The sequence below is a fragment of the Calliopsis andreniformis genome, chromosome 10, assembly GCF_051401765.1.
Source record: "Calliopsis andreniformis isolate RMS-2024a chromosome 10, iyCalAndr_principal, whole genome shotgun sequence".
NCBI lineage: Eukaryota > Metazoa > Arthropoda > Insecta > Hymenoptera > Andrenidae > Calliopsis > Calliopsis andreniformis.
The window spans coordinates 16,446,904-16,472,090 of record NC_135071.1 but is presented as its reverse complement, the minus strand read 5'-3'; the positions used below and the strand labels follow the sequence as shown (position 1 = coordinate 16,472,090).

Below are 25,187 nucleotides of genomic sequence, written 5' to 3'. Positions count from 1 at the left end.
ACGAGTTTTAAGTTGTTGAAAAATTTATATTATATGTCTTTAAAAGTATAACTTATGTATTATTTACACTATTTATAGTATAAAATACTCGTGTCACTTATTAACAAAGATTAATATAATTATGTAATATAAAATTGTTGACATTTCTGTACTATTCTCGCACGCTGCTGTTTTTCTATCATTCTAGTGATAAAAAATACATACAATAAGAAGACTACAAGATCTTTGAAAATCATAAATGTAAGTGACATAAATTATCATTGTAAGATGTATAAAAATTGTATTATGTATTATTCATTGTAAACACTGTTGATGGATTAATGTGAATGTTCAAAACCCAACAAAATAATACAACATACGTATTCACTAAACATATCTGTGTAATCGAATATGCAGATCTTTATAAATGTGCCAAAAATAATTTAAGCATAAATGATAAGTATTTTATACGATAGAATACTAAGGAATAAACTTTACATTCAGACTCGTACAAATATAAGTAAATACATAAATTTTATATAATTAATCTTACACCGTATAACGCATTTAATGCATGTATATGTATTAACAATCTTTTGCAGATATAACTTGCAAAATGTTGTTTTATCGCAATAAAACAAATGATAATACGAACTAATATTATGAGTTACAGTATTCCACATTGACTACTATTAATAGTACATTTATTAAATTTTAACTTATATTCTTTATGTATTACAAAGTACTATTAACATAGTCAATGAAACTTTCAATAATTTTTTTTCATTTATATATGTATGTACGTTTATGCTTAAATTTATATACATATACATATATATCCTCAATATGTATGTATATATTTTTTATTGAATCATTTGAGTAGCACTCCATTCTATGAATTTATAGATTATAAGTACTTCAATAATAACGAAATATTCTTTCACGATTTAATTGAAGTGTAATGAAAAAATTAAAGAATTTTTTAATGTTTACACGTCCTCCCTTGTGTAAAATAATTTGTAATTTGACAATATTTAGGAATAATATTTGGCAGGTGTACTACTCATTTATAATCAAAGCTAAATCAATTTACAAAGAATGAAAGGAAACTATTGTACTATTTTGGTTTTATACATTTAATTTAAAAATAATTAAATATTCTTTGTAAGTTTAAAAAAGTGTTACTCTTTGTCATTGAACTTAATCAATGATCATTTTGACTAGTCTATTTTTACCGCGGCATATATTTTTCGAATAAACGCATAAGCCGCAAAGAAGCCTATTGTACCTGTTAATAACCAGAACGTGAGCACCATTAATGCTGTGTAGCCAAAATACAAAAGTGTTGGAATTAGTTCTGTTATTTCTAATTTTGTCATAAAATAAAAGACAGAGTAGGCTAAAACATATACAGCTGATCCTCCGCTAACAATAAAACTTCTCCACCACCACCTGTAATCCTAATAGTACACAAAAGATATATTATATATATATGTTTGCTATAGAATAACTGCATAGAATAATAAATTCATAATACTCACTTCTCCACATAACTGGAAGTATACCATAACTATGGATATTTGAGAGCAAGAAATAACGAGAATACAAAAGACGAGAAACAGAAACCCAAACAGGTAGTAAAATTGATTTTCCCATAATGCAGTCAAAATGAAAAATAATTCTATGAATACAGCGCCAAATGGAAGGATTCCAGCCATTAATGTACTGCAAAATTATTGTACTTGTTTAATTTGTTGCCAAAAATTAGTGTTTCAAATTTTCTAAATAACTCAGGCTGCATGAACTTACCACAGTACTGGATTCATGTACCACAACTGATCAGGAACTTGTCTAGGAATTTGATTTGTCCTAACAGGATGTGTAAAAGGTTGCTTGCGATATCCAAAGAAATATCCGAGATACACAAGAGGAAGCGATATGCCAAACCAAAGACATAACAACGCTAACATTGTTGTGAATGGTACTGCGCCAGAACTATGCTTTCCCCATATAAAGAAATTTAGGAAGAAACAAGTGGTAAACACTATACCAGGATAGAGTGTCGCTGTCTGCAATCATATATAAATATGACACAATTTTTACTTTAAACATCTATTTAATTTTGTCTTACCAATAATGCTGTTCTTCTCCATTTTCGACCACGCATTGTTTTATAAAGGCGTGCAGAAAAGTATCCAGCAATTAAACCAGAAAATACGTATAAAAATATCGCGCAAGTACCAAGGGCTCCTCTACTGGCAGGAGAAAGCATACCCAACATGGCAAAGACTAAAAAATGTATGAATGAGTAATATAAGACTACAAACAAAGGCAAGAAGTCTGTGTATAAAAAAAAATAAGACCTTACATATTGTTATTAAAGCCATAAAGAATATTTGTATTCCACTCCCGATTACAGCAGCAAATAATCGGGTATTTGGCGGAGGTCGAAACACATCTCCGTGAACTAATTTCCAACCAGTTTCTTCAATTGTCTCATCTAACCCTGCTAAACTGTCGCTTTCTCCAGCATTATAACGAGCAATATCCCTTCTGAGAGTTCGAACCATAATCATTGTTAGAATTCCTGCATATTTTTATTAAAGATTGTCTATATAATATTGAATACGAAGAAAATGTAAAAGGAAGGAGTATAGTATATTTACCAGAAAGAAAAACGACTACAATAAGAGAATTGATGATTGAAAACCAATGAATTTCAACATCACTCATCCCTAAGTATATGTCCCATCTGCTGGCCCAACTTACATCAGATTGCTTCCAATCCACAGAATATAGGAATAAAAGCTCTGTTCCTTTAGGATTGACAAATTGAGGATTTGTGTGTGTAGGCATTATACAAGTATTTCCATCAAACTTTAGTTGACTTACATCAACTGATCGTGCTTCAACCTCAAACCCAACTACTCTAAATTGATTTCTACAAATAAAAAAATAATTATCGTGTGGTATGCCCTTTGTAGATGTACTAGAACAGTTACTGATTTCTTTTTCGGAGTAACACCAGTGGCGAACAAGATGAAACTTGATCATAAGAGAAATAATAAATATAAAATATGAAATCACAGCAGTATCCCAATAAAATTCATCAAATTTCATCTAGATAGTATAGGCTACTAATGCCACTTGAAAGTAAAATTCAATTAATACTAACTCTCCATATTTATGGTAACTTAATTTTAATTTAAGATAATTATTGATGTAAAATTGATTATTCACAATTCCACCCAAACGATATCCATGATACACAATTACATTATTCGTATCTTTGTGGACCTTTTTTGTAGCAGCTGGTAAATTATCGATTAACCTAGGAGAAACAAATAAAATCATAAAGGCATGTTTAATAAATGTTAAAGTTTCTAATTTTCTTACAGGTGCACAGTATAATCATGTTGAATACGTTCTATAACACGCTGAGATTCTTCCTCATTCCATGTCATACGAGTAGTTGGTCCATGACACAATAGTCTGCACTTAATATCCTCTGCCATTAGTACCTCATATGGAGTATTAACAATTCTGTATAATTACAAATCATGTTACTTTCTTAATAAGAAAATAAATCAAAATGCTTAATAAATCTTACCTATCACCACGTAATACCTCCCCTAAATTTTCAGATTTATAAATAAAGGTTCCATTTTTTGGCCTACAAAATGGAATAGAATAGTATTCGTATGGTAACTGTGTATGAGTGCTGGTCATTTTAACAGCTTTGACATCAATTTTTTGCCCCTTTTTAAACTCCACGGGAGCAACACCAGGCACATAGAAGCCATTTGTTTCGATTAATAAAGATATTATAACCAGTATAGCGCTACTTCTTAATCTTCCCTGTTACAAGAAATAGTAATATACAACATATATCTGGGTACTCTAGCAATTAATACTTTTTATAGCATCTAAGTAATTATAGTAAACATACACTAGTACTTATTTTTCTTTACAAACCGATAAAAATTTGTAAACAATATCCGCTGATTATATAAAACAAAAATGCGGTCCACCTATGTACATATTTTAAACAATTATTAAAGACAAGGACGATACAATTCGAAGTACTTTTATCGTCGCAGTAATAAAGAATATTATGAAGTTCTGTCAAGAACTAATGAAAATGTACTTTATGAATACACCCGTCGTGAACTTAAGAAATTATTATAACGAAAGAGAAACGCCACGTCAGTTCACTATAACTCTTAATACTGCAATTTTTCGTTTCGTATGCTTTTCAGCACCGAATAGCAAGCAATAATACTCACCATTCTACGATATTATCTTTGTCAAAGGCGCGCCACGCCGTACCTCTTATTTTATTCTTGATTACTAGTCGCAAACTTCCCACTCTGTTCCCGTCAAAAATGAAATTTACTTCAACCCGAAGGTCGTAACGAAACATGTGCCAGTGAAGCAACGTTAAACCAATTCTTTATAAAATTCCCTAGGAGATAAATCCTAGGTAAACTTGTGTACGTGTACACACCACAATCAAACACAATATAATCGCATGTGTTTTCCTTTTTTTCAATTCACATTACAGTAGAAACAAGGTAACTACAAAATAAGTGGTCTCACTTTAGTAATGTGTTCTACTTTTCCTAAAAATGAAAGAAAACTCTTTCTTTCCTTTCCCCTCTTTTTCCTATTCATCCTTTTTTAATACGACTTATACACTATAACTTCTTTACAATATTCAAACAGAAACTCATGTTTGAATTGCATTTGACGATTGACTTAATCGCAAAAAAAGTACCTCAAGTTTTTCACACATTGTTCGAGATATTGAATAAGGTATAAAAAGTTTCGGTGATCTCATTTATCCTTAAAATTCCCGCAATTTTTTATCTCTCTAAATGAAAAGGAAGTGTGTCTTTTATAATCGTGAAATGTTATTTAATCCTTAGTTTCTGAATACAATAAATTCGTTAAAAATTCAAGGTGCATTAAAATGACTGTCTCCACAGATTTTGAAGGGTATTTTTTATGAAAAGTCGAAACATTTTTACCGCATAAGAGTAACTGTTTTGATTAGGCTTTTCCGAGCGAAAAAATATACCCCCGAAAAGGAAAATATCGTCCCACGTGGGGACTCGTTTAATTACAAGTTACGTTATTTAGATATGCGTCTATTCGGTTAATTTTTATTTCAGAACAATGGTACAGGTGAGTGGAAACTTTTGAGCATATTATATCGGTGATTTTCCACGGGAATCGCGCGAAATCAGTGCATTTTTCCATCGGGTCTATTGGGAATTTTTGATTGTTTTTTTTCTGCTGTCATCCATTAGTAAATAGGAAAGATGGCAGCAGATTATTGCGCTTTTTTCCCGTACATCCGCGGATCCGACATTTTTCTTGAAATTAAGTCCTTTCACAAATTTTTACGCGAGACTCGTACAAAAACATTGGTTACGGTTCAGTTTTACGAACGGAATTCAACGCGTTTTTCAATTTTTTGAAATGGAACGCGGTTAATATTGAAATAAATAAAATATTGAATAATTTTTATGTGCCGGACTTGTGTCAAATACCGTGTAAGGTGATGTAGGAATATTGAGGGAGGTGAAATATTACTTCGATCAGTGTGAAGCAAAAGTTTTCGCGTTTTATGAATGAAGAAACTATCGCGAATCGTTTTTTCATAAATATTTCGTGTTTCTTAATCAAACTATGACAAAAATGAGGGTATATAATACATTTTTTAGCAATAAATGTGTCTATTATAAATCTTATATAGAATGTTTGTTTGTTTCTAATTATATTGAATTGTATTTTCAGGCAATCGATGAGATGGAACAAAGGGATCTCCCACAAGCATTTCGCCTGCTTGGGGAGATGAATGCCAATGTCCTACAAGTCAATCAACTTGTAGATAACATGCTGGTCCGTGTAAAAAACGGGGAGATTTCTACAGACAAGGGTCTTAGTTTTTTAGAGATGAAATATCATATGTTACTTTCTTATCTGATTAATTTGACTTATGTAGTCCTAAGAAAATGTTCGGGGGAACGTATAGAAGGTGACCCGTCGATTGATCGTTTGATCGAAATCAGGACTGTCCTAGAGAAAATCCGACCAATAGATCACAAACTTAAATATCAAATAGATAAGCTTGTTAAGACTGCTGTAACTGGTACTACTAATACTGATGATCCGACTAATTATAAAGCAAATCCTGATGCACTAATTGCCAAGATTGATAGCAACGATGAAGAATCAGATAATGATTTGGATGGCGAAGGAGAGGGATTAAAATCAACACAATCAAGAAAATCTAATACTTATGTACCTCCAAAACTTGCTGCAGTACATTACGGTCAGTATTTTTCAATAGTATTATAGTAAAATCTAAACTAAAATTTTTATTATGTTTGTAGATGGAGATGAAACAGTTGCAGAGAAAATGCGTAAAGCAGGAGAAAGAGCTCGCAGGCGCGCAGTGTCTGGCGCTGTTTTAAGGGAGTTAAAGGAGGAATATTTAGACGCGCCTGTTGAAGACACACATGGTCTAAGTGAAAAACAGCAAATCTTGGGTCGTGAAAACAAGCGGAAGATTGAATATGAAGAAACTTACATGACACGTTTGCCAGTCACTAAACAAGACAAACACAGACGTCGTCAAATGACAACTCTTGGCACACTTGGAGAAGAAATTACATCTTTCGGGGAATCATCTACTGTGTCTGCTAAGAAAAGAAAAACTCAAAAGAAGGGGAAGGCTAAGAAAAGTAAGCTCGTTGAGTCTCTTAAACGTTTTTTCAACTTTGTTAAAGATTAATATGTATAATACGATTTACCGAATTTTTGTAGGTTTCAAGAAAAAACGGCATCACTAAATCAGCATTATAAAAATTTGAAAGATTGAATACAGCGCATTAACGATTAAGGTAAAATGCAGATAAATTTTACTTCGATTTTTCTTGACAAAAGCAGATGCCATTAATACTCGTTAATAAGTTAAGCTAAATAACTCATAACATCTAGTAATAAAAGGCAATCGACGGTGAAGTAAAATAGCACGATGGTAATTTATTACTACATAAGACATACTAATGGTCGTGTAATTGATAATTATAGTTAATAATGATTTTAATCTTTAATTGTTGTCTGAAATCAATTTTTATCTATGGAGTTGAAATATTCCATAAATTGCAAGAAACAATATTCCAATATGTGAAGAATAATGTCAAGGTACATACGAGCTTAACTTATAAAAAAAATTACGTGTAACCATGACACAGAATTAATCAAATAATGGGTTTCGGCTCCAAGATCTAAAATTGTAAGTTAAACGTAAAAGTTGAAAGCAGGAAATATTTCTGCTTTATTTTGAGATATTCTCCAGCTATAGAAGATAAAACCGGTAACATAGCAGGAGGGATGATATTGAATTAATTGTTACATAAGCGTAAAAATCACAAGACATTCAGTGCAAGCATTAGAAAATTCAGACTTTAATAAGAGAAATGATTCTAGAAATTGCAAACATTCTGCAACTTCTAAGAAATAATGTTCATCGTGCGATATCGCATGTCTTAGGATTTTCTCGCTATTTTAGAGTAGTGAAGTAGTTAATAGTTTTACTATTATATGTATATTTCGTTTGTGTTTTCCCCTGGTGAACTGTTGAGGCTATTATATCTCGATGTGAGTCATATTTTATGTTAAGTTTCTTTTTTTTATGTGTTTAGGCATTGTATTTGTTGTTTTAAATTTGCATTTGGTTAAGTCGTTAAACTTATATTAAAGGTAATATAAGGATAACACGAATGTGTCAAAATTCAAAATTGATGTCAATTTCTCAAGTACGATTTAAGTTTACTGTGCTTAGTTTCTTAGGGAGGGGGTATGTGTGATATTGGAGTAAAAACTTATATACGAAGACTAGAGCGAAAATCACTTCTGCAATAGAATAAACAAGTTTGTACAATCAAATTGCAGGAAATGTCCGTCTCTTGCGCTTAAATAGGTTCCATTTTTTAAATGTGAGATGTAGCTTTGGGTATCTTTTTGAACCCAAATATCATATTTCCTTTTAAGACGAAGGAAGAGCAACGTTGAACGCACTTAATACAGATCATAACGTGGATATTTATATCCATTCTCGGTTCCTGCAGAAGTGATCCGCCATTACCTTCAAAAATACTAATTCGCATGTGCTAACCAAGGGCTCAACCATCCATAGATATTATATTTTTTACAAAAGTGTTCATAGATTGAGCCAACTTGGTAATGCATAATGTTACATGTGCCCCCTCTTTTTCAATCTGTGAAGACGATTAAAATGTGATAAATTATTCATGAAATAATAGTTAAAGAAACTAACGGAATAGCACAATTGCTGGGCATTATTTACAAGTGCTAGCAAGCCTAATGTCAGCAGCCTTGTCGTATTTGGTAATGAAGTTGGAATACTGAATAACGGGAAGATTTTGACACGATTGTAATGTCAAGGCACTTTTACGAAGTTCCATGCTCGTTTAACACACGACATGTATAAAATAATTGACGCAAAATTAGAACAAGATTTCAAAATTTGCCCGACATTTAGTTTTCTCATACTTTATACATAGATGATAATTTTTGAAGCACACTTACAACTGAGGTAACTGTAAGTCCAAAATACTGATTTGCGTGTGAGTGTGTCTGTGTGTATATTTATATATACATATATACATAGTAACATATTTCTTCGTTTATATATATACATATATATATACACATTCTGAACTGTTTATAAATACTCGTAAGAGAGAAATATCATGTTGTTTGCAACAAATAGAATTATCACTGAGAATACGATCTGAAAGATTTTACACGCTTATGATCGCATCTGTTTGTTGAGTACAAAGTTTTCCTAACATATTTTGCATATTTTGGACTTATAGTAAAAGTGTATGGGTGTGAGACATATTCATACGAGACACATATCCGCACACAACATATAGCAGCAAAGTAATAGGATTACATTGAGAATACACTACCTCAAATCAATAGAAATATGGATTTACAATAATGGAACTGCGTCAGTTACGTTTACATTGCTGTGACAATGTTTATTTATACATTTACTATTGATATACTACGACTACTACTATTCTGTTGCAAGATATAATGGAACATATTATGCCTTACGGAGAGATACGTCTAGGATTTGTTATCTTTCAACCTGCTCGGCAGGCGGAAGTCTTATAACAATGTACAAAGAAAGCACAAAATATGTAAACGTCACTGTGGCCAGCGAGTTTAAAGTAGTCCTTTCAAATCCAACAACGCTGCCGAATACCAAATTAAATGGAGTAACAAGATATCTTTGCAGCAAAACAAGATAAGAATGATTTATTGACTACATTCATAGTACGAAGAATGTAATGTTTCCTTTATTGATGAATTTTCTATCATTTATGTACTATGACAATTCAACGCGTACGAAAGAGCGAAAGAGAGAAAGCAAGTGAGGGAGAGAGAGAGAATGAGAGAGAGATTTTACCTGTATATTACGAACGGTTATTATGAACGATTATTAATATTATTACTATTTTTATTATTATTATTATTATTATTATAATGATTATTATGATTATTATTACATTGTCATCGTCATCATCATCATGATCATCATCATCATGTAGAATGCTTCTTACTGACTGAATAAAATGTTTTCAATGTCAATAATCAGCCGATTCTTCATTAATCCCTTATCACTTTAAATATATTTAAAATTCAAAATACACATTATGACTCGAACTTGGATTTAAAGTTCTGCTAGTGACTTTTAAATACTACGTTGGCGCCTCGTTTTAAATTCAAGGCACTCGAGTATACCTTCGCGGCGTATGTCAACGACATATCTTACCGATTTCTCTCGGATGGTCTGCCTGTCGTTGGTCCGTGGCACGGTCGACGTGGTGGTAAGTTACACTCCGACAATAAAAACAGAACTGCGGATAATATCCATCGTGCGCGGTAATATACCTGAAACGCTGGGAGGGATAGGGTTTTCCAAACATGACATCTTATATCGCCTACAATTTTGGACTTCGTGTCAGCGCTATACGTACATATTATTTCTTAGTTTAGCAGACATTGCTCTCCCTTAATTTAATATACACGAGGTATAAGCCTCGTTGCTCGTTCAATCTCCAATGCTTTCCAATCCTACATTCTTTTTTCTTCCCCTTTTGTACCTTCTATTCTTTCACCCTTCCTACTCCCCACTCTTGTTTCCTCCTTTCTTTTGCTTACTATCTGTCTTTGTTCCACGCAAGTTTCCCTTCTTACTCCAACGTTCCGTATAAGATGTCGAAAGTGCCAAAGACGCTCGCATGGATACCGCATAAATTATTTTTATCGCTACGTAGAGTATAGTAAAATAACCTACTAGCGTAAAGACACGTACGCTTCGCTTCTTCCTCGGCGAGCGTAACGAACATTGCGAATATTCACGGTAGCGTATTGCGTCTTCAGCCTTTATTTCCCTCGCGACTACCATCGTTATGTTCCTCGCGAACCACCCTCTTTTCCGTAGTTATTTTTAAATCACCCGCGGCGCAGAACTGCACACCGAGAGTTCGGAGAAGAGTGCTCTCTTCGGAGTGATCAAAGAATTTCGTGCGAAAGAAATTTGTTTGGGTGAAGGGAGAAAATGCACTGTTTGTAAACTTCGTTTAAATGAGATCGAGAGAGTTTCACGTTAGAAAGTCGCATGAGTTTCCTGTGATTATTTCACGCTGTTCTTGGAGAGTTTCAGTTGCTTTAAGTTCAAAGTTTGATAATTGATGTGTCAGAGAATTTGGATTTAAAGTTTTATTGTATGATCATAGATTCTTTTGTATTGTGCCAAAATATTGTAAAACTTTTAGTTCTGTAGGTAATAATCAAGGGTTTAGGTAAGGAGAAATTTAAATCAGTGCAGTCAGTGGTAAACATTGTATGTGTCTGATGAATATAAACAGTCAAGGGAATGAATAGACTGATTATTAACTTGTCCTCTAATTTGAACCAGTTCTTCATAACGAACTGCTTGTATGTTTGAGCTTATCTCTAGTGTTTGCATAAACTTCTCATCATTTACAATCTTCGAAAGAGTAGAGTTAAAGGAAAAGCACTTTTCAAAATATTGATTCAACCATAATTTAGCACATATTTAACAAGAATTAAGTTGTATGAAAATAAACTTTTTGGAATATATATTATTTAAATTATGTCTAATAGTGCTTCTTAAAAAATATATAAAATTAAAGCTTTTATCCTATGATAATTATTAATTGAATTATATTTAATGTTTAATATTGTTTACTAAAATATTCTTCTTTATGTTTCAAGATTATAAAAGATGGCCGCAACGCAACTGAACAGGGCTCGAACAATCAAGAAAGTCGAAAAACCTCGGCCACTTAAACTGAATCAACGCCACTCGACCGTCGATGGGCGGATTACGACTAGTAATTTTTACTTTTCTACTTTGATTCTTATCTCCACAATTTGTTGCTTTATAATATCATGTTTTTAACAGTGGAGGACGTTGTGTCCTTAATCGACAACGTTGCGCTGCAACTAACCAATGGCTTCCATGAACGAACGCTACAAATGAATGTGGTTACTATGTGTAATCACTTGAAACTTTGGGCTCATCAATTAGAAGCTATTTATAAAGGTATTGTATTGAGCAATGAGTATTATTTTAATCTTCATAGCATATTTATGAATAAATTGAAATATTAATGTTTTGAGTTTTTCTTTTAACAATCACGGTACATAGATCAGCTAGATAGAGCTTTTGTGGCGATCAGGAATGGAAGTCAGGACGAAAAATTAGATATGACGACTAGGGTTCACCTGCTGGAACTTATAGAGTTAAGAGCTAAACAATGGCGTCACACAGATTCTATGGATGTGTACTATACACAGAAATTATCGCATTTGGATAATGTACGTTCAGTTAATTCATTTTATAATATAATTCAAATGTTTTATGAAGATTTTTTAATAATATTAACAGGCAGAAGCAATTCCTGACACACCTACCAATGCATTATCATCTCCTTTGGCATCAATGACATCACCCACTACAGCACCAATCTTAGGGCCAGGCGAAGTCATAAAAAATAGCGGCAAATTTGTCAAACCCACACGCATTCCTGGGAAAAATTACTGCAAAGATGAAGTTGTTATACGTAACAGTGATTCTGGCAAAGGTAAGAATAACTTAATGTTCATACTTTCGTTTAAGAATATTTATACAATAGCAGAAAAATATATGTAAAACATTGTAAAATGTAAAAGATGATTTATTTTTTGGCTTTTAATAATTTATTTTGATTTTAAGTTATTATGCACAATATTTTTTGTTACGTTCTTCAATATGCTCTTATCATGTATATTGTGTATGTCGTTTTTCACAACTATTGTAAGTAGTAAGTATTAAGTTTCTACTTCTAAATCATTTGCACAAAAATACAGTGATGGGAATAAAAGGGCGGCGGGTTCATATGATTGAAGAGCTCAGCCAGACAATCATCTCCTTCCAGCGAGGTAAACAAAAAATTTGCAGACGGCTTGATAGCATCATGTTCATGCATTACAAAACACTAATTATATATTTTTTTAAATATCTGTTATATATTCTAATACTCTTGTCACAAAAAGTGTTAATTTTGTGAAGTAATTAAAACTGAAATTTTTTGTTTCTGTTGTAATCTTAACAATGTTTTTTTTATAGAATAAAGCAGAAGAATACACGAATGAAAATATTTTACCAAATTTTATACATATGCGTATATTATTTTCAATTTTTTTACTCATAAAATAAAGATAGAGTGGTTGATTAGGAAGAATCATTTTAAAGACGCTGTTTTTTTTAATCTGCATGAAACTTTTCTTTAATGTTGCTTTGTTCATTGACGAATAAGTTATACTGTATATAAAACTGGAAATATTTTAAGAGAGCTTTGAAAGTTTGATTACTCACACATATTTTTGTTACGGTATTATTTTTATTAATGTTATACTATTATCATTATTACATCATGCATTATGTTTGCAGCTTATTCAATCATATTTATATAAGTATAAAACGTCATAAGCAGCATTTTACATGACTAGTACGATTGTTTTTACTGCTTCTAATTGCTTACAATTATGCATTTAAGGACTATATGACTTTCCTTTCCCAGAAAAACTTGTATATAATTATTATTAAACTTCGTGTCAATGTTTTAATTCACGAATAATTGATTTCTGAGTGTTTGAATAGTCTACTTACTTCATTTTTATTAAGATTTAATTCTGCACCACTATGTCATACATTAACCATAATGTAGACAAATTATGAAATAAATTTTGATCATAACAAGTGTTTGATACTTCAATAATACTGTAAAATATATGAGCTTAAAATAATTCTTTTTCCATAGTAAACCCTGGAGCCAAAGAACGACTTGTCCAAATCACGGGCACTTCCGAGGACAAGATACAGTAAGTTCAATTTCGCTTGTATCTTTTAAGTTGAATAATATGCACAGTATATAATATACTTCTGAAACCTTATTGTAACAGTTACGCGAAGGATTTAATAAAAGATACGATTCAACGAAATGCATCGCCGGTGAGATTGGAGCAAGGTGGAGGAGAGAAAGGAGCTATGGGTGGATCTAGTTCCTCATTAAACAGCAGTGCATCAGACGAAAGTAATCGACTGCAGCATCAACAGCAAAACTCTCGCGCGCGTTCGCTCCTCCACAGCTTCTCCACCAACGACGCCAGTATAGGCGAATATAAATACACGGTTACAGTTGGTAACCAATCCCTAAAGATCACAGGATGCAATTTGGATCTTGTCAGGGTAATAATCCTGATAATTTGAAAAACATCAGCTTTATCATTACCTCAACATATTTTAATGTAACTTGCTATGTACAACAGACTGCCAAGTTGGTCCTAGACGAATATTTTTTGGGTGATTGCGAGAACTTTACAAGTGGTATAGAATATTTCAATTTCGAAGAAGAACCACCTTATTCGGTCTCGACTCCTAACTCGCAGAAAACACCATTAACTCCGAATACCACTAATGAGATAAGCCGAGAACTGAATATGGATAGTACTGCAACTTCAGAAAGCGAAGAAATTTATAAACCCCGTATAATTTCTGAAACAAATCCTTCGGCTCAAGAAGGTGATTGTTTAAGACGATATTTCTTAGAAATTTTGTTAGTACTCCATGTGGTACTTAAATGAACATTTTTCTAGTTCCAGAAATTAGAGAACTCACTTACGAGTTTTTAATGCTGTGTTCAACAGGCCCTTATGCCAAGCGACCGCCCGCGGATTGGGCTCGTATTCAAAAGGAGTGTCCCAACATTGTTCGCAAGGTACATCAATGTGATACCAATGCTAATCACCTGATGTGCAACAGTGTTATCTACTAATCTTTTCCATAAGATTACACATGTTTAATGCTTCGAAAGTAATGATATTCGCATTGAATTTAACTATATTTTGAAGTTGTTCACTTATGCTGGAATGCGCTGACGCTAAAATGACCGTTACATTTTTCTTTGTTATATCTCTATAATATTCGTATTAGAATATTGATCGCAATAATAGCGCAGGAAAGAACGATACTATGATATGATCAAGTAAAAGTTCTTTTTAAATAAGGAATAACTGTGATGAAATGACAGTTATTTAATAATTCTTAGTTTTGATGAAGAAGATTCAATTCGAATTTTGAATTGTTCTTCTTTAAAAATGTTAGAGCATAAACTTGACGTTCTAAGTGGCATGTTCATCAAGGCGCATGTAGTAATCGATTCATATGCGAGACACATGTACTTAAACCAAAGATTTTATGTTACTACCATATATTACGTGATATTACTTACCAAAACTTTTTGCGTTATCAGTATTATATAGAGAATTTGTTATCTAAGACTTTTAGTGATTAATAATTTTATATTTAAGAAACAACTTGTCTCGAGATTGTACTAATACACAGTAACAATGCTTATATTAATATAGTGTATATATCATTCATACATATATTAATACATTAGCAACATACATAGTATTAGTACATCTGTTTCGCTATAATTACGCTAGAGTTTCATATTACATTGTATCACTTAATAAGGTACAAGGAACTGATTTTAAATGTGTTTTTCCAGTTTATGTTATTTAAAAGACTACTATATAGTATATTTCTTTATTAAATAGAGATATAACCGACAATGTAGACTAAAACCAAACGAGAGGATGTATTATGTTTGTTATAAAAAGTATGATTTTCATGTTCCTATAGATATTTCTTGTTTTTTTATATTTAACATATATTTATAACTCCGTTTGAGAATTACATAGTTTATTATTAAATGAAATTGTAGTGGACGTTCGTTCTTGTAATTTTTGTTAATTTTACTTCGTATTATAGGACAGAAAGTATTAACATTTTATACACGGAATAAGAGATTAAAGATAATTTATAGTGTGATGGATATTATTGTACAATACTTTTATGAAATTTCAAAAACAATAAAACATTTTTACTGATTGTATTTTTAAAGATCGTGTAGTATAAGTGTTAGATTGAATCGTGAGGTAATCTTTGTTTCATTTAAAAAAAGAACTAAATCAAATATGTTTGTGTTGCTAAATTAAAAGGGCATGCATTTACCTAAACTATTTAACATTTGCTTTACAAATTTAAAGCATGCTGCTTGTAACAACACACCCAGGTAAAGTAGAAGTCACATTTTCAACTACATGTTAACGTTGTTATCAATTATGACAATTAACAATACTTTTACGTTTAACAGGCACCGATTCGCTGGTTCGAACCGGAGGCATATAAAGCTAAAGTAGCAGCTGCCGATCTTATTACAGTATTGCCTATCGGAGAGGGAGAAACTGATCCAGAATGAAATTGAGAAATGAATGTTTCAGTCGTCGTGAAATCGTATGTATTAATAGCAATATTTACATCGTTTTTTATCTCGATGTATTGTGATAAATTTTCGAAAGAAAAGAAATCAGTATACTATTGTTCATAAATGAACAAAAACGCAATATACATACGCTCACTGATATACAGATGTAACGATCGGTAAGCAAAAGACCGTGTATTGCTCAATTCAATTATAGCAATACAAAGTGGCTAATATACGTGTTGAGATAATATTTATATAAATTTATGCGTGTTTAAATCGAAATTTTTTTTCAAGATAATTGTAATATTTCTTGAGCATTTATGCTGTTTGTAATACCCTTGTATGCAACAAATTCGTCGAGTTTGTCGTACTTTGCTATCTAATTTTATTTAATCAGCTGCTCGAGCTGCAATGAATATTCTGACTATAGACACGATATGTAGCACACCGAAAAAGATACGTATCGTTTCATATTTCGTAAAAAATTACTTTACAATTTTAGAATTACAATTCATTTAAACACTCATGAAAGACAATACGCAATTCTTACAGTATAGTACTACTACTGTCTACTGACCAAATTATAATACTCACTAAAATTTAATTGTGGAAAATTCTACAAGATTAAGATATTTTCAGAAGAAAATATTTTTTTATGGGCGATTTTTAATATAAATTAAACAAATTGTAGATGTATAATTTGAACGAGGGGAAGAAAAAAAAAAGTTCTTATTTGGGAAAAAGTAACAATGCTTATGCTAACAAATGAATGGAAATTTGTTTTATATATAAAGTAAAATTTTGTTCTTTTTAGTGTGTAATGTTTATGAACATTCAAGAAATGCATCTTTTCATGTATAACAATTGTTTTGTTATGCGTAACAGACATAACAGAATAATGAAACGAACAGTGATTTAGAATAGTCTAGTCTACCTATTTAAAGTAGGAAATACCATGTTGGTAATTACTCTGCTGTGACATAATAACCAAAAGAAACAAAATTTCATAAAATCTGAAGATTTTATATTTTATACACTAAAAAAACAATGGTGCTATATGCAGTATATAATATTAATTATACGAAAGGATTAATTTTTTTAATTATTGTGGAGCATTAATTTTTGATGTCACACAAATATTTTAAAAACATCTTTTCTAATAATATGATTAATTCATAGTTGTGGTTTTATCAGTCTTTTTTTAGATACAAAATTCTATTTAAACGAGGTATTTTTTTATTACACTGTTATTTCTCTGTTCTTAATCAAGCTTGTATTATTTATGGAAAATTGTTTCATTAGCCAGAACATAACAACTCGCAAATTGTATTTTTACAATTTCTTATTCATTATTTATCTGCGCTATTATAATCTTTTTATTCTGCGATATAAATTTTTTATTTATTGTTTGAACTCTTTCGAACAGTCTTGTGTTCACATGGTTTTGTTTTCTGGCTTGAAACATCTGTAGAAGAAAAATGTTTAATATATATCTATTTAATTTTGACTAAATTATACTGCACGCATATGGGACGTTATGTTTGTAAGTTTTTACATCGTTTAATATTTATTACAAATTTACACGATTATATTGATTAAATTATTAGTAATTTATTTCTATTATCAACTAACTGCAGTAATATGTTATATTATTGTACTTTGATCTTTAATAATAAACAAATAAAAATAAGAATCTCGTCCGGTTATACTTTTTTTCGTCCTTGGAATTCAAATAAAACTATTTCAAATAAAGTGAGATTCGTGTTTTCATAAATATGCATTGAATTTGGCTTTATCCACCGATAATTGAATTTTTAAAACTGATATATACGTATAAATGACAACCGATCATCCAGAACTATAAGTTTTATTATTCCAGTACTTTATAGAAATGGTAATGTCAGAAATATTACATGCGCCCTCAATTTGTGCAGACTTCATTGTACTAAATATCAATTGCGTTTTTATTCTTCACTTCTTGTAAAAGTTAAAAATGTTATATCATCTGATATTATGTGCATAAAACACTTGATATCAAAGGCCTACTTATTGATTGCATCTTATTACAATCTGTTATGACAATTAATTACTAATACCTATATTGCAAATGATTTCAATACATAAATCGAGAACGATGCGCGACGTACGCATATGCATGATGTATGTAGTTTAAATTCAGTCTACTTTAACATCGTATAAATTAATTTAGTCTAAAAGCAGTACCAGTTTCACCTGCAAAAATGTGTTCATAATTATAAATTGTCTACAAAAGAAATACAATTAAAGTGTATGATTAGAGTGTTATATAAATATCATTATTTGTATAATTAATTAAGTCAGAAGGTTTCAATTGAAAACCTCGTCCACTGCAAATTACCGACGACACCTTTAAAGCGTTACAGAACTTATAGTTAATTAGAGAAACTGGTTCTGTAGTATAACAGACTATTAAGTTATACGATCAATCGTACAATGATTGGCAGTTTCGTAAGAATAGTGGTCTTCAATAATGTTACCTTATTTCTCAAAATGCACATATACGTGCTGTACACTTTTAAATAAAATGAACTAACGTAAAATTAATTCAATAAAATAGGGATTATAAAGAACCACCATTCCAATTATACATTTGTATAATTTTATCATTGTAGTTTCCTTAAATATATATATATATATATGTATATATCTATATATAATTATAGTTGTAAATAATCGTGTATATTTATTCGTACAACATAGAGTCATAGGAATATTTTCTCAGCGACGAGCAATCTATGACAATGAATTCAGAGACACGGACAAATATAATTGTCAGAAATATTAGTCTTTGTCCATTGATGTGTGTGATGTATGACAAGGAATTAGTACTATTTTTCTAAACTTCTCTCATGAAAAAAAAATTACTCGCCTCTGTTACATATTCCACGATAAATAGGCAATAGCACGATTTATTCTAAGTATGATTTACTTATATTCGCAACAAATTAGAATAAGGTATTTAATATTCTGAAATATTAATACGCAACTTGAGTCCCATTAGTCACATAAATAAACGTATTCCCTATGATAGAATATCTTATACAAACGATATTTATAGAGTTCGTAAAGAACTAAGAATTTCGTGTAATATTGCAACAAATTTGTATATCTTGTCATTAAATACACATTAATATCTACGAAAATTGCAATTAACTAACTATGTGAAAGATTTTCGAAAATGTAACGTAACGATCGAGAGTTTAAACAGCAGTAGCTTTCTTTCATGGAGCTTAATATAATAGTGATCACAAGGTCTGAATGTGTACAAATATTAAAAAAATCTTAAGGATACACTGTGTTCACATTTATTATAGTCTAAACATTGTTTTATAAAACATAAATCGCTAAAAGCGATGATCTACTTTTTAAATACATTACTAGTTTGGGACAGAGTATAATCCAATTGAGTTTTGCTAACCACAATTTCATTTCAATAAATTTGGTACTAAAAAATTTGCATAGAGTGCTTGACTCTACTTTAGAATGTCATAATGCACAGTATGACATTCCAACGACGATTCTATACATTTATAAGAAAATGTCAAATTAAACAAATATAAAATCATCTGCTTTGTTTAACAGACGCATCTTTGTAGAACTAATACACATAGTTTCTTTTCAATCGGCTGGCAATGTTTTCTCGAATAATCCTATTTACAATGCAACAGCCTATACCTTATTGTATACTTCTAAATTTAGAGGTCGTGAAATTCTTGTACTATTGAAGTAACTGCGATATGTCCTCTAAATTTAGATCACCTGCACAAATATGGCTGGTCTTTTTTTTCAGAATTCACACGTATTAGAAACTTTTACCTAAATGACTAAAGTTTTTGTCGAGCTCCGCAATTTTCACATTCAATATTTATAAGATCGATGAAACGTCTATATGCAAATGCGACCGCTAAAATTTTTTACGCAATAATTGCTAAGCGATCAGCTCTAAACTACAAATGTGTCAGTTACACACTGATTGCAAGATCTTTACTAAAAATTTAACATAGTGTGATTCTATATAAAATATGTCCCGCATTGTCACGCATCCATCTTTTGTAAATATAGAAAATTATAACATTACTTTTCTCCCAATTACTAAAACGCAAAATTTACTAAATACAATCAGTGGGAGTTATTTTGTTGTAGAATAACCAATCATCCACGGGGTTAAAAGACATAGTCAGGTCCTGCCATATCTATTGCCCATCTGAATTTGTCCCTTTGGGTTTTATTGTAAATTTTTTCAATAGGGACATTATGTTTTTTACACCTAATAAAGTAAAGTAAATGTTATACCACTACACCAGAATTTTTCTGACTAAAAAGAAAAAAAGAATAAAATATTACCATGCAACAGTGATCCTAGGGTCCAGATAGTTCAGCTTGGAAGTACCCAATGCAATTTCTTTGTTTTCTTCCTTATCTGTCGCTTGCACCTCCAGCTTCGTCAATTGTTCCTTTAATCTATCAAGAGTCTTTTTCTTCTTCTCGTACACACTAAAATAATGGAGACGTAATAAAATATTCATTATTCTAAAGTCATAAATGATTTAAAATTGCAAATAATTTACGTACACTTTTTCCTTGACAGACCCGTGTTTCGCATCACGCTTGGCATCTTTCACAGCAAGTTCTGCGTCAGCTATGGCTTCTTTCTTAGCTTCTATCTTTGCTTTAAGATTTTCCATCGATTTTGCATGTGTTTTAGGCACTGAACGTTGGTGATTACAAAGTATTGCAACTGCTCGATTTGCTCTATTATATGACAAAATCTTTTCTGCTTCCGTATCGTCAGGATTTGTTAATTCATTTAATTGTTGCTGCAGCGTCCATGACGCGTTATATGTTCTGAATACTTTAGCAGTAAGACCTTCCATCAGTTCATTCAAATGTTTATTCATGACCGTCGTATTGAGACGATCAAATAGATCATCACCAGGAGATTTATTTTCCATGAACAATTGCAAATTCTTAAATACTCGTTTTTCTACTGGCACTTCATTATAATATCTTATAGAATCTTTACCTGTGTTGAAATGAGAACTACATTAATATTTATCCTCGGTTATTCTAGTAGAACAGAAATACAATAGAAATAAATATATGTACCTAAGAAATCAAATACAACTACATATTCCCTTCCATCTTTTTGTTCGTGCAATGAAATATGTTCCACTCGCAAGGAACAGCAACCTACAGTATCTGCTTGATCCTCGTCTTTTTCGTTACCAGCTCTGAGTGCTAATTTATCTATAAAGTATAAAGCGACAGCTCTCTGTCTAATACGCATTTCTTTACTTTTCCAATCTTCCCTATACTCAGCACGAATTTTATCTATCAATTGTGCTAATTTCCTAGCAGTCTCATATTTTTGCCAATCCTTTTCACCTTTAAGCTTACTCGATGGATTGAGCATAACATATTTTACTTGTCCTTGAATATTCTCTGTCCAAGAAGCAAGCCAAGTAACATTAGGATCATGCCGTACTTGTTTCCATTTGTGACCTGGTGGTGGCTTTGGTATATTGGAGTCTTTGGAACAATTGATAAGAATGTCCTCAGGCATGACTCTCCTCTTCAATTTACCCATTTTAGGATGTTCACCACGACCTCTGAACAAACCAGGAGGTTCAATTTTGAAATTACCTATTCTCTCCTTATGCCCATCAATCACGCAGAAACCATATTCTTTTTGAATCGCTTCGTTAGTTTCTTTTATTTTCTGCTTTTCTTCTTTTGTCATAGCTTTTCGCTCCTCGCTCTTTTGGAGAAAGTAGGCATGCATCTCTTTGAAATTGCACTTTGATAAATCAACTATTTTAGCTCTCTCTGATTCAGTCATTACTTCTCTCCAGTCATGGAAGAAATTTGAATTAAATGCAGGTTTTGTAGTATAATCGTGATCTAACATGCGTGCATAAAAGGTTGCAACTTCCTCTGCATCTTGACTTAATTTCATTTCTTTGCCATTGTAATAAAACTTTACGTCAGGGGGAAGTGGTTCATATGGGGCTGCAAATACTGGTCCTTTATGCTCCAAGAATGTCCACTTTGTTCCATCATTCTTCTTTTCTTCTTCCCACCTAAAATAATTTTTTACCTATTTTTATTCAACTTCATTTGTGCCAACATTTATTGTTATTAGTCTTATAAAAACATGTATCTTATATAAAATACTTAACCTTAAAAGAGCAAGTTGTTTTAAAAGTTTTGATTTAGAAGAATATCTACGATTAAAATAATAACTTACATGTTTAAAACAAACTATTTTAAAATTAATATTTACACATTTTTTAATCATGCTGTACATAATATAATATATAAATAACTAAAATTCATTAACTTGAGCTATATGAATACTGTTTCACTAGAACGAGGTTAAGTAACACAACCTGTACGATTCGTTTTGCGCGGGATTTTTAAAAGCTGAGAAAACCTTACCACTTCCAGACTTCCTGTTCTTCTTCTTGCTTTTTCTTCCTCGGACTTGAGTTTTCTCCCTTCGATGCTCTTGCACCTTTCTTCTTTGGCTTCTACAAATAAAAAAGATATAAATTGAAATTGTTTTAATTAAAATTCATAATAATAAATAAATGCATTACTTGTTCCATTTCTTCATCGTCGTCGTCTTCATGCTTTCGCTTTTTCTTCTTCGTTTTAGTTTCGCTTTTCTTAGGTTTCTTGCGTGCAGAAAGTGGAACGTCGTCTTCTTCTTCTGACTCTATACTTCTCTTAACACTTGTGGGGCCCATAGATCTTGAACTCTGTATAATTTTTAGAACACATGAATATTTTACAAAGTAACAATAAAGTAAATATAAAAATTAGTTTTGATACAGATTCTATTTACAAGGGGCACATCTTCATCTGATTCGTCCTCAGTTTTAAGAGTTGTGTTATGAAGATCTGAAAGTCTTGTGTCATTTCCATCAGTTGAATCCATGCTAGCATCTTCTTCATTTGCAGGCTCTTCTTCGTCTTCTTCTTCTTTAATATATAATGGCTGCTCTCCACCACTGTCGTCGTCATCTTCTGGCTCTATTTGCGAAACAGGTTCCTACAACATTTGTTTAAATTTACTTGATGATCTACTAAATATTATATCGTAATAATATCGAAGATATGTAAAGACGTGCGAACCTCTTTTATTTCATGCTTCACCATCTGATCAGCATTGCAATGAAACTCTTCTTTTTCTATGTGATTTGGTTTCTCAGCCATCATCTCTTCCTTTACCTTTACCTCTTCTTTCTCTTTGTCCTTCTTATCTTTATCTTCCTTATGTTTTGCTGTGAATTAAACAAAGTAAGAATACATATTTTTATCGTAATTATATTTTAACGTTTTTAATGCCATCACTCACATTTTTCTTTGTCGTGACGATGACGATCTTTATCATGACGATGTTTATCTTTGCTCGATAAACTGTGCTTGTCCTTGTCTTTTTCGGAAGAGCGGTGCTTTTCTTTGTCATTTGTATGGGAGGTGGAATGTCTCTCCTTATCCCTATCAGATGAATGTTTCTTCTCTTTTTCTTTATCTTTTGATATACTTTTATCTTTATCTTTGTCCCGAGAACTTGAACTCAAACTGTGTTTGTGTTTATCCTTATCCCTATCCTTGTTTTTATCTCTGTCTTTCTCTTTACTTGAGCTTTCTTTATCCTTGGAACTACTGTGGTGCCTGTAGCAATAAAACATTATGTCATCTACTGAAGGAAAAGGTAAGCAAAATTATAAAAATTTCTCCCCTACCTGTCCTTATCTTTCGAACTGGAGCTTGAACTAGACTTGTGATGATGGTCTCTGTCCTTGCTTTTATCCTTCTCTTTATCCTTACTCGAGGAACTACTTTTATGTTCTTTATCCTTACTCGATGAGGAGCTGCTTTTTTTATCTTTTTCCTTGTCTTTGTTGCTGCTACTGCTGTCATGTTTATCCTTCTCTTTGACAGAGCTGGAGCTATGTTTATGTCTATCTTTCTCTTTATCTCTGTGCTCACTCTTATGATTCCTATCCTTCTCCTTGCTTCTCTCTTTGTCCTTATGATCTGACTTATGAGATCGGTCTTTCTCTTTATCCCTGTGCTCAGATTTGTGTTCCCTTTTTTTGTCATACCCATTGGACATACCATTTATGTGAGTATCTAAAAATACATCCCATAGCTTACACAATATTCATCTTGCATTAGCAAATTTTCGAGATAAATCATCATAAAAATCACTTCAAAACAGTATACATTGTTTCCTTAAATTTTTAATTCAATAAAATATTCAAATATACAATATGGAAAGTCGCGTTTAAAAGCGATCTTTCTAGAAAAATGTTTAATCAGTTAATAAAAAAACACGTTTAACATATAAACAGATTAATCCGAGATCCGTACGCGGAAAAACAGTTAAAAAGTCGCTCAACGTATACGCAACGCGAACAAGTGGCAATTCAAAAATGGAAAATGAAAAAAAAAATTTCTATCACAGGAAGTTGTAAGTAACTCGGACGCCTAGTCGGGGTCGAAACACGTGTCAGACCGGTCGGGTCGTTGGCAGCTTCAACTCTCTTGGCCGTCGCGTTGGACTTAGCATTCGTTACTACAAAGTTCCGATTTCGTCTATGTCAGAGTCGTACGTATGTTAAACTCCATGAATAAACTGCTCACCGCTATGATTCCCAGTCGCATTGCTATTTTCCTTCGGCTTCCTCTCCTAAAAGCAAAAAAAATCCGCGTCAAAATGCCATCACGATAAGATAGACGCGTCGCATATAAGTATCCGCTCCTCTATCGGACTTAACGTCTGGCGGTGCGAAGCGAGCCAGGTAGGACTTAGCCGCAGACGCCATTTTGGGACTTAGAAAAATTTCGCGTCTCTGGCCGTGCTGTGCGTTCAAGAGGAAAGCGGCGATACGGTGCGGAATATCGAAAAATCATGCACGTGGGTGAACGCAGCGGCTCGAATAGATACGGAATAGTCACTTACGGTCTCGGAATTCGGTTGCGTTGCTGGCTGCTCGATATCCATTTCTCGTCCGAACACGACTGATAGACTCTGGCAACGCGAGGTCTAACAGAAGCGAGAGAAGCAAAGAGGACCGGGGACACGCACACCAGTCAGCTACTCGACCACACACTCCGTGCGAGACTGCAGCTGAAGCCTACGCTTAGACCGTATAGGAAACCCCAGTCTAAGTATCGAAAATATCTAACTGCGCATGCGTCCCTTAG

General features: G+C 32.2%; 4 protein-coding genes across 8 annotated transcripts; 2 read left to right on the top strand and 2 right to left on the bottom strand.

The window, feature by feature from the left end:
• Window positions 1-12: 12 nt before the first annotated feature.
• Window positions 13-9,925, bottom strand: Tm9sf4 (transmembrane 9 superfamily protein member 4). Its single transcript, XM_076387344.1, has 11 exons — window positions 9,860-9,925; window positions 4,266-4,444; window positions 3,590-3,837; window positions 3,376-3,522; window positions 3,155-3,310; window positions 2,646-2,920; window positions 2,348-2,566; window positions 2,111-2,268; window positions 1,789-2,048; window positions 1,521-1,704; window positions 13-1,439 (listed from the first exon to the last, which is right to left on the bottom strand). The coding sequence occupies exons 2-11, from the start codon at window positions 4,266-4,268 to the stop codon at window positions 1,200-1,202; spliced, it is 1,890 nt and encodes a 629-aa protein (XP_076243459.1). The 5' UTR covers window positions 4,269-4,444; window positions 9,860-9,925; the 3' UTR covers window positions 13-1,199.
• On the top strand, window positions 4,678-9,191 carry LOC143184817 (neuroguidin). Of its 2 annotated transcripts, none has more exons than XM_076387301.1 (4): window positions 4,678-5,166; window positions 5,782-6,319; window positions 6,381-6,731; window positions 6,814-9,191. In XM_076387301.1, exons 1-4 carry the CDS (start codon window positions 5,158-5,160, stop codon window positions 6,837-6,839), a joined length of 924 nt encoding a protein of 307 aa, XP_076243416.1. In that variant the 5' UTR covers window positions 4,678-5,157; the 3' UTR covers window positions 6,840-9,191. The 2 variants fall into 2 exon arrangements, with proteins under 2 accessions (XP_076243416.1, XP_076243415.1); XM_076387300.1 differs by lacking the exon at window positions 4,678-5,166 and adding an exon at window positions 5,180-5,688.
• On the top strand, window positions 9,827-17,075 carry Mxt (Eukaryotic translation initiation factor mextil). 4 transcript variants are annotated; one of them, XM_076387347.1, is made up of 11 exons: window positions 9,827-9,914; window positions 11,329-11,447; window positions 11,519-11,659; window positions 11,765-11,934; window positions 12,005-12,200; window positions 12,466-12,537; window positions 13,419-13,479; window positions 13,561-13,846; window positions 13,927-14,179; window positions 14,254-14,375; window positions 15,819-17,069. In XM_076387347.1, the coding sequence occupies exons 2-11, from the start codon at window positions 11,339-11,341 to the stop codon at window positions 15,921-15,923; spliced, it is 1,515 nt and encodes a 504-aa protein (XP_076243462.1). In that variant the 5' UTR covers window positions 9,827-9,914; window positions 11,329-11,338; the 3' UTR covers window positions 15,924-17,069. The 4 variants fall into 4 exon arrangements, with proteins under 4 accessions (XP_076243462.1, XP_076243465.1, XP_076243464.1 ...); XM_076387349.1 differs by lacking the exon at window positions 9,827-9,914 and adding an exon at window positions 10,314-10,450; XM_076387348.1 differs by lacking the exon at window positions 9,827-9,914 and adding an exon at window positions 10,563-10,892.
• Window positions 17,076-19,257: 2,182 nt separating this feature from the next.
• Window positions 19,258-25,110, bottom strand: Top1 (DNA topoisomerase 1). The gene is made up of 12 exons (XM_076387343.1): window positions 24,943-25,110; window positions 24,624-24,669; window positions 23,720-24,110; window positions 23,329-23,648; window positions 23,106-23,254; window positions 22,816-23,022; window positions 22,568-22,729; window positions 22,407-22,498; window positions 21,075-22,048; window positions 20,541-20,991; window positions 20,313-20,462; window positions 19,258-20,235 (listed from the first exon to the last, which is right to left on the bottom strand). The coding sequence occupies exons 1-12, from the start codon at window positions 24,982-24,984 to the stop codon at window positions 20,133-20,135; spliced, it is 3,087 nt and encodes a 1,028-aa protein (XP_076243458.1). The 5' UTR covers window positions 24,985-25,110; the 3' UTR covers window positions 19,258-20,132.
• Between the last annotated feature and the right edge of the window lie 77 nt (window positions 25,111-25,187).